The 16,809-nt window shown below is 42.1% G+C and overlaps 1 protein-coding gene across 4 annotated transcripts in view; it reads right to left on the bottom strand.

Moving 5' to 3' along the window:
* The window catches only part of SCUBE3 (signal peptide, CUB domain and EGF like domain containing 3), a 1,212,393-nt gene that overhangs the window by 864,090 nt on the left and 331,494 nt on the right, over positions 1–16,809 (bottom strand). For all 4 annotated transcript variants that reach the window (XM_078644301.1, XM_078644304.1, XM_078644302.1 and 1 more), the window contains exon 3: positions 12,531–12,656. In XM_078644301.1, the coding sequence (XP_078500427.1) occupies positions 12,531–12,656 (126 nt within the window). The remainder of the gene's footprint in view (positions 1–12,530; positions 12,657–16,809) is intronic.

Here is a 16,809-nt window from a genome sequence, read left to right as displayed (position 1 = left end):
ATCCCGCCGCGTTCCGTCCGCTCTGTCAATGCCACTTTTAGCCTGGTTCAGATTGGCTCGCTAAAATGCCAGGTAGGCCAGTTTACCAATCCTAAAAGGCTAGAGATTTTAACCAATCATGACAGACTAGAGATGTCACGTTCTACAAGTTATCCAATCACGTAATGTATTACATTCAACAGGAAAATTAAAACAGCCGTTTCCTTCAGATAAGAGACATGTAATCTTGTCACAAAAAAAAGGAATTAAGATCAAACCAACCAGTGAGGTGGAGTCGAGAGACCACAAAACAGCCACAATAAAAACAAATGTTATATCTTAGCAGACTGTGGACGTGACTGAAAATGTGTCTTGTTCTGCGGAGGTTTGAGATCTTCCCTTAGATAAGTGACAGCTACAGTATTGTTTTCAAGTTTGGAAAGCTGGGAGTCCTACTCTCTAGAGGTGTATGCTGGGAGACGTAGTCTCCTCATTTAGGCGACGCTCGTTACGTATTCTTCACCAGTAAGACACGGAGGGAGAGGGCTTGTAATCTCGAAGCCATGCCTCGGTTTCCGGCTGTTGCCAAGGGAACCAACAGCGGGCGGAAGCGCGGGATGTTCAGACTTGGAAAGAGACAGGAAGCAGCAGTGCTAAGAGGTAAGGAGGATGCACTGTGCCCGGTGTCAATAGGTTAATGAAGAGAACTGAGGTTGCCCGTGTATGTTGGAGTGCCAGTGCCACGAGGGTCTTAAATAATTCCATGCAGAGTGCTGAAAGGAGAATATCTGGACAGGGCAGTGACCCTTCAGAGGCTACAGGTTGCAGGATGAGTGAGCGGGTCAGGGAGCCTATCCTGATGATGGGGAGCTCTACTAGAGGATGCAGGGCGCTTGCAGCTATTTAAAATGCCAGCATGAACAAGCTCTTCCACAGGCTGCAGGGAACCTACAGTGACTAAAGATTGCAGGAAGAAAAAGCTCTGCAGGAGGGTACAAGGAGCTTGCATTGGGTACACCTTGCAGGGTGAGGGCGTTGCCCATAGGCTACAGGGAGCCTGTAAAAACTACAAGGGGCATAATGTCAGAGGCTGCATGGATACTACAGTTACTACCGGCAGCATGGTGAGAGGTCTGTCAGAGCTTTAATGGGACTTAGCAACGACTACTGGTATCAGGATGAAAGAGCTCTTCCATAGTCTTCAGAGAGCCTGCAGGTACTAAAGATTGCAGGATGAAGGAGCTCTGCAGGAGGCTGCAAGGAGCTTACATTGGGTACACCTTGCAGGATGAGGGCGTTGTCAATAGACTACAGGGAGCCTGTAAACACTGTAAGGGTCACAATTTCTGATGCTGCATGCTTGCTACAGGTACTACTGGTAGCATGATACTCTGGGAGGAACTAGCAATAACAATAGGTAGCAGGATTAAACGTGAGCTCTACATGATACTGCAGGGAGCTTGCAATATCTAAAGAGTTCTCATTTTTCTAAGACTCGCAAACCTACTTTGATAATAGGCATCCATTATTTAAAATCAACGTAATGGCAGATTTTGAAGCCAGAGTCAGATGCCATAAACACAAATTAACTTCCAGTTGAGCAGGGGTCATTTATTGTATTAAGAAAGAAGTGGAAAAGCTAAACAGAAGCATATTTAGTTTAAACAAATATTTTTTCTTCTAACCTGACACCTTTGGTTGGTTTGTATTCGTAGCCCAGATAAAACATGCCATTGGCTTTACACAGTCACACTGTTGAGTAGCTGCCTTTGATATGAGATAACAAATGCACAATATGCTAATCCGGTCCTGCCCTCTATTGACAAAGCATAAAAAAACTTGAAGACCACCCATATAGAGATGTATTTTTGGCTCAGTCTGTCTGAGCGCATGCTGTAGTTAGAGACACCTTCCAGCTCAGAAGAGTAGCATCTTGACTTCTGACACAGTGCTCTATTTGTACCTCATAGAAACAGTCTTGCATGCGACCCTTTAATGTGTGCTTCATGATTTTGGTTTTTTTAAACCCACCCTCCATGTGTGCCACTGCACTGTTTTTTTATATTTGTTTTAATTCTAATCCTTCATTTCATGGGGCACTGTGTGTGTGGGGCTGTGTGGGGGGCTGTGTATGTGTGTGTGTGTGTGTGTGTGTGTGTGTGTGCGTGTGTGTGGCTCTCTGTATGTGTCTGTGTGTGTGTGTGGGGCTCTGTGTGTGTGTGTGTGGGGGGGCTCTGTGTGTGTGTGTGTGGGGAGGCTCTCTGTGTGTCTAGCTCTCTGTGTGTGTGTGGGGCTCTCTCTGTGTGTGTGGTCTCTGAGTGTGGGGGGGGCTCTGTGTGTGTGGGGGGAGTTCTCTGTGTGTGTAGGGCTCTGTGTGTGTGTGGGGGGCTCTGTGTGTGTGTGTGGCTCTGTGTGTGTGTGGGGGGGGGGCTCTGTGTGTGTGGGGGGGCTCTGTGTGTGTGTGTGTGTGTGTGTGTGGCTCTGTGTGTGGCTCTCTGTGTGTGGCTTTCTGTGTGTGTGGCTCTGTGTCCGCAAATACTCTCTACTACTAGGAGAGGCAGGAAGCAGGGAGGTGCAGCGAAGGGGGTGACTAAAGAGAAACCCTCCGATAAGAATATTAGGCAGCACACGGATGGCGAATCAGTCACAAATAGTAGTCCAACGCACAGGAAGGAGGGTATCCCCTTGGCCACAGAATTTGAAAACAACTCAACCATCCAGCTCTGCGAAATTAAGGGCAAGAGCATTAAAACAGACAGAGTCAAGGGTAAACCTTCAGAGTCAAGAACTAGGATTACCCCATCCTTGATATCCTGCTTTAAAATTCAACCACAGGTGTTAGACGTGGCAAAGCAGGGGCAGACTCTTAGAAAGACTTCTGGGCTGATTGAGTTGAGATCTTCCCTGGGGAATATGGAAGAGGTAGAGGCAGTTGGAACCCCAACGTCTGTTATACAAGCTGCACCTGTGGCTAAATCTTCAACTGTGGGTTTGGATGAAAGTAATGGCCATGTAGGAATTGATAACCCTGTACATGAATGTAGGGGGGTGAGTGAAGGTGGTAAGGGGGGAGAAAATTTCTGTGGCCCATGATAAGGAGTGCCCCAGTGTGACAGCTCTTGAGGTGCTTTATTGTACCCTTTCAATGGACAATAGATAGGGGTTTTCTGTCTCAAAGGCAAATCAGGGGGAAATCAAGTTCTTCTGTGAGTCTCTGGAGAAAAAAAACGATTTCCTGAATTTGAGGACTGTCGCTTTAGAGAGCTCAGTTGGAGAACTCAGGAACTACATGGGAGCAGCTAAAACAGACTTAACAGTGCTTAAAAAGGAAGAAGCCGAGATAGACTTGAAATGTTGAAAAAAACTCTCGGCGTAATATTCTGCGTCTTTTGATTGTTCCTGCGGGAAAGGAGGGGGAAGACCTTAAAACATTTATTGTAACTCTCATAAAGGAATCAGTCCAGATCGAGGAATCGGAGGAAGACCTAAAGAAAGACATACAGAGGATCCACAGGGATCCCTTTAGGAAATATCCTAACCGGACAAAGCCAAGAAAGATCTTAAACTTTCTTACATTTTCCTTGAAAGAAAACATTCTGAACTGTGCTTTAAAACAAAAATCATTGAGACCTAGAGACTTTGCCTTCCAAATCCGCTCAGACCTTGCGCGTGCCACTTTGGATCGACAATGGGAGCTGGGCAGGAAAATGGAAGATTTTAGGAAACTGGGCTCAATGGGCCAGCTAAACTTCCTGCACTCCTGAAAATTATGCTTAATAACAAAATATACAACTTAAAAACAGTGCAGGATGCGGATGAGCTTTTGTAAAATGTAACCAAAGTCTCCAAATAGTTTTACTACGACGATAGGCACATAACGGGGCATTTGGGAACTTTTTACTTCAAGACTTAGGATCTTTTAGATATCGAGCTTTCTTCTTCTTCCTCGACTAGATCAAACACATATCGTCATTACACTAGGTATAGACTTTTTGGATTCCTCTTTTTTTTGCCTGTTTGAATTCATTTATCAGTAGTTAGGGACAAGGTAGGATGCCCCGGTGGGCAGAATCTGCACTTTAGTCCAGGTAGATGGGGGTAGGGTTCTCTAGTGAGATGTTCAAGGGGCGGGAAAGGGAGCACGGGGTGGGGAGCATAGGGGTTAAAAAAAAATTTCTCAATCACCTTTTAGATTGGTTAGTTTTGGGGTGTTGCGCTTGGTTTGGTGTTGGCATTCGGGGAGACCTGACATGCTTAAGGTTCCATTGTTTAAACCGCCATGAGAACTCTACACTGCTTATCCTGGAATGTCAATGGTCTCCAGGTATAAGTAGGAGGGCAAAAATCGTACACTAACTTAAGGATTCCTCAGCTCAAATAATCATTTTACAGGAGACACATCTCCTGAGACAGGAAATCAGAGAGATCTTTGGGAAGGTCAGATGGGTGGAACGGTACACAGACATAATATCGACTCCAAAATATCGTTTGGACATAATATCGACTCCAAAATATCGTTTGGAGAAAATATCGACAGGACAGAATATCGACAGCCAAAATATCGTTTTTAAGGTAAGTGAAGTAATATCGTTTTTAAGGTAAGTGAAGTAATATCGTTTTTATTTGTAGGGTTCAGGGTCAGTTTTGGGTTTTTGGGTAAAGGGGTATTTTTAGGGTTCAGGGTTAGTTTTGGGTTTTTGGGTAAAGGGGTATTTTTAGGGTTCAGGGTCAGTTTTGGGTTTTTGGGTAAAGGGGTATTTTTAGGGTTCAGGGTCAGTTTTCAGTTTTTGGGCAAAGGGGTATTTTTAGGGTTCAGGGTCAGTTTTCAGTTTTTGGGTAAAGGGGTATTTTTAGGGTTCAGGGTCAGTTTTCAGTTTTTGGGTAAAGGGGTATTTTTAGGGTTCAGGGTCAGTTTTCAGTTTTTGGGTAAAGGGGTATTTTTAGGGTTCAGGGTCAGTTTTCAGTTTTTGGGTATTATTTTATTATATTTTATTACTATATATATATATATGTTTAATAAATATGAAATAAAAAAATATTTATTTAACTTTCATTAATTATTTAATTATTATAAGTTAATTTAAGTAATTTTAAGTATATTTTAGTAATTAATTATTAATATTAATTTAATTTAACACTGTTTTTAGTAAATACGATATTTTTTACAACTATATTTTTGTAAACGATATTTTTAACTCGATATTTTTGTACTTACCTGTTTGTAGATAGAAACTAGATATTTTGACTGTCGATATTTTCTCAACGATATTTTTGATGGTCGATATTCTTTCAGTCGATATTCTTTCAGTGATCCGGGTGGAACATTGCATTACCTCCAATCAAAGTGCTAATATTAGGGGGGTTGCCATCTTGGCTAAAAAGCAAGTAAAGGCTCAGCTTTTGAGTTCGATGGTGGACCCAGGTGGCAGATGGGTCATTGTCAAGCTATCTGTCAAAGGGTCTTTAACGGCGGTAGGTTATTATGGCCCTAACCAAGATGAACCATCCACTCTAAAAACTATTTTTGCAAATATCTTGGAATTGCCAGAACCAATCATTCTTGCTAGTGACTTTGATATAGTCCTGAATCCTCAGTTGGACAAGTCTCCAAGTAGCAGGGCAAATGTGTTGTCTACATCTAGAACATATCTTCAAATTATGATGAGGCAGCACAAATTGAGTGACATTTGGAGGGAAAGGTCAGGTTCCAATTTAGGCGTCTCGTTTTATAACCATAAATACAAACATAAATCACGGATAGAATATATCTTGGTTAGTCATGATCTGAGGGATAAAACAAAGGATATAGGTTATCTGACGCCACACCTATCACACCATGCGGCGGTATGGATAGGTTTAACATTGGCAGAGAAAGAATTACCAAAGGTGTGGGCGTTTGATCGTTTATTAATTTCGGACGATTCAGAAGCCAATTATTTATCTCAGGAGACAGAGACCTTTCTAAATATAAACGTTGGGTCAGCAGAGATCTCCATAGTGTGGGCTGCCTGGAAGGCTTATCTTAGAGGCCTGGTAAAAAGTAGGATTTCCTACAAAAACATGCAATATAGAGAGGAGGTGGAGCGGACTGAGCGTGATATGAAGGTCGTAGAGCAGAACATGAATGGGGAGGTCGACGCAGTAAAATGCCAGGAATATTGGGCGAAATTGGTAACCCTGAAAGATCAGTTGGAGAGTATCATCCAGACAAGGATCTCTAAAAGATGGAGGCAAGTAAGCTTGCCCATTTTGAATATGGGGAGGGGGCCAGCAAACTCCTGGCATGGAAAGCCAAGACCAACAGGGCACGAAATTTTATAAAACAAATTGATATTGAACATAACAATACAGTGGCAGTCACAGATGAAGAGATTGGAGAAGCTTTTTTTGTCTTTTTCCAAGATCTATATAATGAAGACAATGTGGTAGATAGCAATGGGGTTCGGGAGTGGCTAAGTGGGATTAATCTCACCTTTTTAAACTCCTCCCAACGAGAAAATCTGGAGCTTGATAAATCCCAGCAGTAGGTCAGGAAAGCAATTGCCGCTTGTAAAGGTGGCAAGGCTGCAGGGCCCAATGGGCTTCCAGCAGAATTATATACATTTTTGGGAGAAGCTATAATTCCAACTATGATAACTTTGTTCTATAAGATATTAGTTGAAGGTGCCAGACCTCCTGCTTCATGGGGTGAAGCAACCATAACATTAATTTTAAAGGCAGGGAAATCTCCGGCGGACTGCGAGTCCTATAGACCCATCTCCCTCTTAAACACAGATTATAAGGTCTTCACTAGGATCTTGGCAGATAGATTGGGTGCGGTGGCGGGTGGTATTTTGCATTTAGATCAAAAGGGTTTTTTGAGAGGTAGGGATCTTTTCGATCTTACTTACGATTTGATTGGAGCCATTGACTGTGCTTCCGCCTTTTCGTTACCTTGGGCAGCAATGACACTAGACGCCACTGAGGCTTTCGATAGGGTCAATTGGAACTATCTCTCAGCAGTGTTGGAAAAGTTCAATTTTGGGGTGAAATTTCGCAGAGTAATCCAGCTTATATACAGTGGCCCTTCGGCAAGACTATTAGTCAACGGTAAATTGACTAACCTCTTTAAGATCACTAGGGGAACCAGGCAGGGCTGCCCCCTCTCTCCTCTCCTATTCGATATGTACATTGAGCAATTTGTTCAGCGTCTCAGGGATGAGACGGGTATCACAGCATTTAAGTTTGGAGCATGGAAGAGGAAGGTAGCTCTGTATGCGGATGACATCCTGATCCTTTCACCTGATTTAGAGTTGTCTTTCCCTCATGTCAATAGGTTAGCACAAGAGTTTGGCCAAGTGTCTGGCTACGGGGTAAACACGTAAAAAAACGATATCATGGTATGGAATCTGCCGGAGTGTCGACACCGTGCCAAAAGCAATTTGAGATATTTGGGTGTTAGGATTGTCCAAAACATAGACAACATTTCGGGGAGCAACCTTGCAAATGTTTCCAAGGAATGCCAGAGACTCATGAAATCTTGGTTCCATCTCCCATTGACTATTATGGGCAGAATTAATTTAATCAAAATGGTAATATTGCCAAAAACTACTTTTCTTTTTAATTCTATACCTTTATATTTTGAGAAGCAGACCATTGACAAACTGCAGCTAGCAATTATTTCATTTGTGTGGGCTTACAAAGCCACGAGAATATCATGGAAGCAACTAAGGCGGAGAAAGGAGGTCTTACACTCCCGGATCTCCAGTATTATGCCTGGGCCTTCCAATTAACACACTCAAGAATGCTGCTGAAATCCCCAGACTTGTCAGAGAAGGGGGTCATGTTCTCGACCATGCTGAATGGAATGGGATTTTCACAGGAGGGGTTCCTTTTTAAGTATGGAGACCAGAAGTTTTTAAAGAAGATCAGACTGAAAGTCCTACTGGGTATGGCTTGTACATGGGCCAGAATTAAGCAAAGTACGGGCTTAAACAATTTTTCAAGTTCGGCTCCTATGCGGGACTCGCCGGGGGCCCTGGGCTGCCTGAAAAATAAACTGGCAGCCCCACTTAAAACAGCTGGGCTTCGGGTGTGGGGTGATCTAGCTGCTGACGGCTCACTCCTGCCCTGGGCGACGCTCGATGACAAACTAGAGGAGGGCATGTCCAGGTTTAAATATTTGTAATTGCAAAGTTGGTCCCAGAATTTGAAACACCTTTAGGTAAAGGAAACATTCTAGAGGAGCAACTAGTATTAAGACCGGCGGGGAGGAAAGAGGTGTCTTTCTTTTACTGGGCCATTGAGGAAGTTAATAATGGGGATTTTAAAGTAGCCGAAGAACTGTGGGGAGCTTTTGTATCAGATATAGACTGGGAAGACTTGTGGCAAACTTCATTTAACAGTTTGTTTGCAGTGGTAAAACCAGCTTGGCTCTGGAGGAACCACTATTTCACTACATACAGGGCCTATTTATCTCCCTCTAGACTTTCTAAAATAACAAAGGGCCCTCCTGCTAGCTGTAAGCAGGCCCGGACTGGCCATAGTGGGCACCGGGCAATCCCCCGGGCGCCGCACGGGTGGGGGCCGGTTTTGGGCCACTGGGGGCCGTTTTTGCAGCGTAGCTGCCAAATCCGCCCTGTACCAAAATCCGCCGAAAACCAGCCCCGGCAAAGAGCTCGGCGGCACCTCCAGCCAGCCCTCCCCCCTTACCCCCGTGTGGGGAGGGGGTGGGGGGAGAGGGCGGCCGAGCACTTTCCCGGGGTCGATTGTAGTTCCCAGTCCAGCCCTGGCTGTAAGAAGTGTGATTTGGTGAGCGCTTCAGACATTCACATGTTTAAAGATTGCCCAGCTATCTCTGATTTTTGGGAGAGGATGGGGGTTACAAAAGCTGACATCCTGGGGACCCCAGTCCATATTTCTCTGGCCTTGATCATTTTTTGTATTACTGGAGGAATTACAGGTCCGGCTAGGGGGTTCTTATTTTACGCAATCCTGCTGGCTAGACGAGAAATATGGAGGAGATGGGTGGAGCAAGATGGGTGGAGCCAGACTGGCTATTCTCCTTATATAAGACCTGATTTGGTCAGATTGCAGAATAGTAGAAAGAAGACTATGGGACTGTTTGCTTAGTTGGTCTTCTCATTAGTTATGGGGGATTTTAATTGAGTATTGTTGTTCTAGGGGTTTAAGTTGGGGTGTTATCACTTTGGAAATTTTCTTTTTTTTTCTCTTCTCTTTTTTGGATCCTATGATTATGCCTCTTTGGAAGCTCTCTGACTGTGCTGGGCCCTGCCTTCTCTTTGCTGGGACAGCAGCTACAGTCCTTGGTTACGAAGAACCAGAGAGGGAGTGCGACCAGCCTCTCCCCTAAAACAGGAGGTCAGTAACACCTAGTAGGTTTATTATTTGCCGGTAGGCGGGGAGCATCTTTGGGGCACTACCTTGATTGCCTACGTCTCTAGAAATGGAGTAACGGTAACAACATCCTGCTTTTCTGTTCACTGCGGTTGAAGGCGGATGAGGATTAAAAAAAATACAAAAATACATCATAATAGCTTACCACTGTCAAATACATACTATTCTCAATATTGTAAATATAAATTGGATTATGCTACAAAAAGATATGAGTTAAGCTCAATATTCTTTAACAAATCATTATTAAGAAAACCTTTGTGACAAGTTAGCATATGCAGAAACTAAGTTCATGAGAATTTTGAAACAATCAACTCATATATCTTTCAAAATGGGCACTCATCCTTGGCTTGCATTAGTACCTTTTTATTTATTTATTTATTGACTTGAGTTTTATAAAGCACTGGCTAGACCCGGAGGCATCAGAGCGCTTTACATGAGGAGAGTTGCATAGCTTACAAATTATACATTGTTACATCTAGTACAACAGTTACAAGTTACATTTTTAGAAAAATGGCAGGGAGAGGGGTAAGGGGTAAAGTAAAAGAGAGAAGGGAGGGGGAATTTAACGGAGCATAGGCAAAAGGATAGACAAAGCAAGCAGGTGGAGAGGAATTCAGGGGAGAGAGGAAGGGAAAGGGGAGGTATCCAAAGAAAGAAGGAGGGAAGCGGAGGTGGAGGGGGTAGGGCACACAGCGTGGAGAACAAGGAGAGTAACTGTGTCTGAATGTCCGGTTGGGTGGGGCAGGGATAATTTTTCAGTCCTCAGTTATGTGTGATTCCCAAATTCACAGTGGACTCTCTCAGCGGGGTTGCTGAGACTCCATGGCATAATATGCAGGATCCCGCCCCAGCAAGGGTAGAGTAGTGCTTTGGTCACGGGCGCACACTGAGGTATGAAGGAGGGAAGAGGTGGGGAGAAGGTGGGAAACCAAGCAGGGACGCAGTGTCCGATGTCCGGTAGGGTAAAAGAAGGTTCCCAATGGTAAGGGGATCAGTCCCAGTGCACCACTAACTGTGTCACCCATGTCACTGACGACTCTCTCAGAGGGGTCTCTGAGAATCCAGGGCGAAGAAGCTGGATCTATCCCCAACAAAGGGAATAGGAGTGCTTTGGACAAGGGCAAAGTTGTGGGTCGGTGGAGCCGAGAGGTGAAAACGGCACCGCTACTGGCATGTCCCAATGGCAGATCTAGAGGACGTTGCGGCATGATCTGGGAGGGGTGCGCAGTAGACGAAGCGTGAAGGCTGAGTCCAGATGGTGGGTGTCAGGCTGCAAATCTGGAGTGCGTCGCGGGTCATTCCGGGCAGGGTCCGCAGAGACCAGAACGAGAACAGTTAACAACTGGTTCTAATAACCGGTATCCTATTGAAAGACATTGCAACTTTTGAAAATTAAAGTCAAATATTTTCTTGATATATTTTAGTTTAAGAATTTGTTGAGTATGCATCACAGGGCGGAAATGTGATTATTAGGCTATTAGGCATAGAATGTTGGTGGACTCATTTGTTTAGAAACCTTGTATTTGTTGCGTTTAAATTAGGTGCAATACATTCTTGTTGTTTTGAAGACAGACTAACATTATCGGCCTGAACTATAATAAAGGTAAACAAGTTTGATAGTAAAACATTACATAAAAATTGAGAGATATCTGATGAGGACCACAGAAAGAGAACTAACCCTGTAGGTCACCGTGAGGTAAATTACGTTAATAATAGCATTGAAGATGTAATGTACTGTGACTAGATATGCAGCATTACTTTTCAAGAGAGGTAAGAGGTATATTCCTCATTAAAATATGAAGGAATTAAGAATATTGGCAATTGTTCATGGCGTTTATTCATTGAACAATCTGTTTTTTTGGTTTGTTTAGTAACTACTAGTTCCCTGATGAGATTTATGAATATCTTGAAACACGTCGAATTTTGTAAATAGGGGGAAAACATCAAGTCTGGTGGAAATATTTAGGAACTGAACACAATCAATTCCAATTAGGGAATCTGGAAATATGATGAAATATTGATACAATAAATGTACAAAAGAAAAGATTTTCTTAACTATAGTATATGCATTTACGAGGCTGTGATGGTAAATGACTGTAAGGAAAGCTCCTTACAACCTATGAACTTTTAATTTAAAATTAATTTGTGTGACAACAATCGCTCTCTGTATCTCCGTCCAACACTGACACTGTCTAATGTAACTTGAAAGTCACTCTTGCCACTAACCTGTAAATCCTACTACTACAAATGTAGAATGTCACTAAGGAAAATGCAAGTTAAGCGAAAACCTCCTCTGCACCTACCAGAAAAGTTTGCAGTTTTGCTAGCTGTTGTGATCAAGTAATACAAAGCTGTGTATTTGGGCCACTAGCAACTATGATGGGCAAGTTACAACAAAATAAATATCATGAAGTTGCCTCATCTGAAAACATAAACAACAAACTCCATCTCCTCCGCATTGGCGTTCCTCAAGGAATGAATTCAAGGCTTCGTACCTCATAGAGCATCCACCTAAGGTTCCACCTTCTGTAACTCACTTCCTGAGCATGAGTGCTATACAATAATATATATATATATATGTACATTTTGTACCCTGCATGTATCATGTACGTTTAACCCCTAGTCTCTCATTATACTTCTCCAAACGTTTTCCAATATGTCCAAAACATCCTTCAATTAATCCTAATCGGGGCGTCGACAAGCATAACAGAACATTTCCAATGGCAACAGACCCTTTATCATAGTTGTTTGAGTGGGCGTTGCTCATAGCTGCTGCACTGGTCCTTATCCAAACACTTTCTGGAGAGAAGGAAAAGGTACCACTCGCAGTTGCACAACTGCCAGGTACCTCCTTAAAGTTATTTTTCCTCCAGCTACATGAAAACCATATTATTGCAGGATTCCTTAGCTTTAATAGCCAGACCAAAAGCTGGCCCCTCATCTGTTGCAGCCAAAACCCACTCTATAACAAGAAAAATACATCCAGGCACTTCTACCGCCATAAGGGTACCCCTACTTATAAAACACATTTTCCATCAATGGAAAGCCTCAGCCTGGCTCTTGCTTTACCACTGCTAAGAGCACACCCCACCACTGGCTGCTGAGTTACTCCTACTGCATGGTGTCTGTTTTTGTATTTCAGGAAAACAACTTACCTAAGCAGTTATGTCCATCATGTGCAAGACGGAAGCCATCATAGCAGGTACATCGGTAGTTACCAGGGATGTTGACGCAATCATGCACACAGCCAGCATTATCTTCTCGCGCACATTCATCAACATCTGCATAAAAAGAGATTAAAAAAATGGAAATAAAGAATTTGCAAGGAATTTGCAATTACATTAGATTCTACAATGAGGAGAAGAGAAAAAAATTTATATATGAAGGTCCTACCACACAGAGTGTGAAGGTCATTCAGTTAGGAGTTAACTTGGAAGTGTAGGGAAGCTTGGTAGCACAGAAGGAGAAAGGAATTATAACAGTACATGAAGAATGTATACTAAGCAGCCATTGGGAGTTCATGACGAGCTAAAGAGAAGGATTAAATATTAAGTTAGTACTGGGACTGAAGTCACAAGGATTCTCTTGTCAAAGTTATTGAAGAAAGCATGACTCAAATTCAATTGAATTGTGTCAATTTCACATGAAATGTATTCCTTTCATTGAGTATGGGCCACGCTCAGACACGATGCTCTGAAGTGATATACCATCAAGTAAAAGTATAATTAAAAAGACAACTAGCTAATACGCAATGCATAATGACATAAATGTACATAAACTCAAGGTCTTTCGGTATTATTTTGTGAACAAGCTAAGTAATATTCAAATCGTATTTTCCTCTGCAAAGATATTGTAATTTGTTTATTTATTTAGAGGTTTTCTATAGCGCTAGCCAGACCCGAGGGTATCGGAGCACATTACAACATGATGAAGAGGAGACAAAATACAGGACAAGGCATGGTAGGAAAATACAGAAAAAGTTCAAAAAGAAACTTTACAGTTCTGCTGAGCGTCAGAGGTGTGCCGTTGAGGTAGAGAGGTCGAGGGGACCGAGGAGTGGCATTGAGGAAGATGGATCACAAAGTAGTCTCAAAGCCTAGGAAAAGGCAAGACTGATAGGCAGAATGCATGAATGAGACCTTCACAAAACCATCTCTTAGTGTTACTAAAAAATGCTCAGAGCTGGACAGTCACTGAATGTAGGTGCATCTTTTAATTTCTCTGTGTTTTGCCCTAGGGGTGTGGCATGCTACGAGGATCCTGAAAACACAAGCAGTACTTTGGAGTCAATATGCACTGGAAGGCATTGTGTTAATAGCAAAGTTGGATACATAAATTGATTCTGGAGAAAATTAGAAAAAGACAGTGGTTCCGTCTCATACAGGCATAGAAAAAAACATTCTCAAAGGACTGATCCACCAAACCAGCAACTGTGCCATTAATGTAGATAGCGCATGCAGCAGCAAGATGAGCAATAGGAGCCAAGAAGAAAGAGCATATACTACTTGTCATAATTGATCTCCACCAACTTCTGTTGGAAACAAGATTATATTTCAAAATATACAGGGGGAATTTATAAGCATAGCATTCTTCTTCTCTTTCTCTCAAAAGGGTCCTAACAACGAATTCAAAACTTTTGCCAACTCTTAGTCCAGCGTTCTCATGAGCATTCTAAGTAAGCTGTACTTATGAATATTCTTATTTGTTAGAATGCATACGTCTAGGTTACATGACGAAGAGTTATTAAAAAAGTGTGCTGTCGTTTTTGGAGACGAATCTTCTACTACCCAGAGACATCTTTCCATCAATAGGGAAAATCCCTTTTACTTCCGGAATGTATGGCTGCGTTTTGGGAACGGAAATACATGTGCAGAGTGAACTAATTGTTGGAGCTTTTATGCACAGCAATGTTTCAACCTACTCTGAAGAGATGTCATTTAGGGCTAGATGCTTTACTGATTCTGCTCCTCAGCCTGGCTAAGGCTTCCCCACTAAGGAAGACAGGGGCAGCTGGCAGGTAAAAATGCAGCGCCCTGCAGAGCTCCTAAGATGGCTCCACCTATGGGAATTAAGCAGTACATTTCTCGAGACATCCACAAAGGCACTAGGCAGGTTTACACATGTATTGCCCTGGTGAGGATCTAGCAATTGCTTGAATAGAACGCCACCATTGTATGCTTATTCTGGGGCAGTCTGGCTGCCAAACCACTCCAATTTCATTTGAAATGCATTGTTCTGGGGGCGAGCCAATCAGGCTAGAGCTAGCATTGTAATCTTTGCTCCCGCTCTGAGAAATAAAATGTGTATTTTCTGTCAGCCTCACTGATAGCAAAGAGAGAGGAAGGGCAGAGGCGGGAATGAGTGTTTTTGCTGGATACAGCAAGCTTTACCAGTCTCTGATAATAAAGCATAGGGGAAATAAAAACGTTCATTTAATTCAAAAATAAGTATTACAAATATTTGCATGTTAAATATGCATGTACATTCATTTTATAGATTTACTTTAAATGTAGAACAAAATATACAAATGCTACGGCACTAATAAATTAATTTTGGATTAAAACAATAATGAATGGAAATATCTCAAAGTAAATTAAGATTAATTTTCTGAAGTTCAGATTAAAAAATAAATCCCCACCTAGAGAAAATCAATAATTTTTTAATGTGCATTCATATTTATTATTGGTGATGTATACAATTCATTGAACTTTATTAAATGTTTAACATAAATGTATTGTTCTATTATTTTGTCGATTTTATAATAGGTAATTAAAATATTTTATAAATAAATAATAACTATACACTAATTGCATGAATTTTTTATACATTAATCTTTATTTATATTTTTAAATACGTTACATAATTTAACATTATTCCATATGGAGTTTGGCTATGTTTAGTGCTAGACTTACTACTGTTTTTGTTTTCTTTTTAGTGGTATTTTACACTGAGAGGGCTGGTTCTCTAACTTCACTTTGTTGTACATTTTGTAGTATGTAATACAAAACATACTAGAAAATCTAAGTTTTACCTAAACATATGTGTGCAGAGTTCTCTACCATGACTACGGAGTCCCCTCACATTTAGGATTAGATTTTATTAATAGTAAATGCAGATGGAACACAGGGGGGTGGGTGAGAAAAGGGGCAGACTTATTATAAAAGGGGATGGGGTTAGGTAGGAGTAAAATTGGTTTTGTGAGGGTCAGGGAGGAGTTAAGGGATGGACGACACCCATCCACACAAGAGTAAGCCAATTGCTATACTCTGGAGATGGAGACATGTATTACACCTTTGTAGTAAGCCTACACTCTGAATTTGTGAATACCGAAAGTAGTAAACTTACTTCCATAAAAACTCACCCAAAAGTGTAACTTACCTTGTAATTCAGGCCCAGATTTTCTGAATACCAAAAAGTATTAAAATTACTCAAAAGCATACACTAACTCAAAAAAACTGTATGTCCAGGGCCACAGTTTACAAACAATTGATTAGGCATGCATATGTATTTTGTTTTGTCTAGATACAATTCTAATACCTGTAGAATATCTAAAGTGTGGAGAGTTCTCTCTACAGGAGTGGAAGGATACTGAAAGAAAGTAGGCAAAGTCATGGATTGATTAATGTGAATATTCAAAACAACTTTGTGTAAGAATTTCAAATGAGTCTTCATAACCACCTTACTGCTATGGAATACTGTATAAGGTTTGTGAGGACATAAAGCTTGAATCTCACTAACTCTACATGCTGCTGTGATAGCAACTAGGAAAGCTGCTTTCCAAAAACGGTGTTGTAATAAGGGTTTATGGATGGGTTCAAAATGTGGTGCCATGAGACGTGAGAGTAAATGTAAATGTAAATGTCAAGGTATTTGTAGAGCGCACTGCCACCAAGCGGTTTCCTGGCGCTATTACTCATACCGCTGTGGAACCCTTCCTGGCTTTCCCTGTGAAGTGTCCACTCCTGGGCACCCCCAGGGTGAAGCCAGGCATCCTAACGCTGTTGGGGCCGGTGTGGAGGTTAAGCAAGCTTCTGGCCCAGAGTTGCAGCGTGGGGCCCATGATTAGAATAGACACCGAGGCGAGAATTGTGAGGTCCGAGGAAATTAAGCCCAAAACCCGCCGAGGCAGGAATTGAACCCTGGTCCCAGGCCAGAACTCTGCATCAGGGTCTGCCACTCTAACCATTGAGCCACACTCCTCCAGAGAGTACTATGTTCAAATCACAAGGATATGAGAAACAACTCTCTCAATACCCTCTAGGTAGTCTTTAATAACTGGGACTTTGAAAAAAGAGGTTTGCGAAGGACACTTTTGTAAAGGCAGTAGTAGACACCAAATGGACCAAAATAGAAGACAAAATAGAAGACAACTGTAAGTCAGATTTAGCCAAATAAAACAAGTATAGAAGTATAGCTTCTTCTTGGCACATAGTT

The sequence above is a fragment of the Lissotriton helveticus genome, chromosome 5_1 (genome assembly GCF_964261635.1).
Source record: "Lissotriton helveticus chromosome 5_1, aLisHel1.1, whole genome shotgun sequence".
Classification (NCBI taxonomy): Eukaryota; Metazoa; Chordata; class Amphibia; order Caudata; family Salamandridae; genus Lissotriton; species Lissotriton helveticus.
Note: the sequence above shows the minus strand (reverse complement) of the source record. Positions and strands in the feature narration are given on the sequence as shown.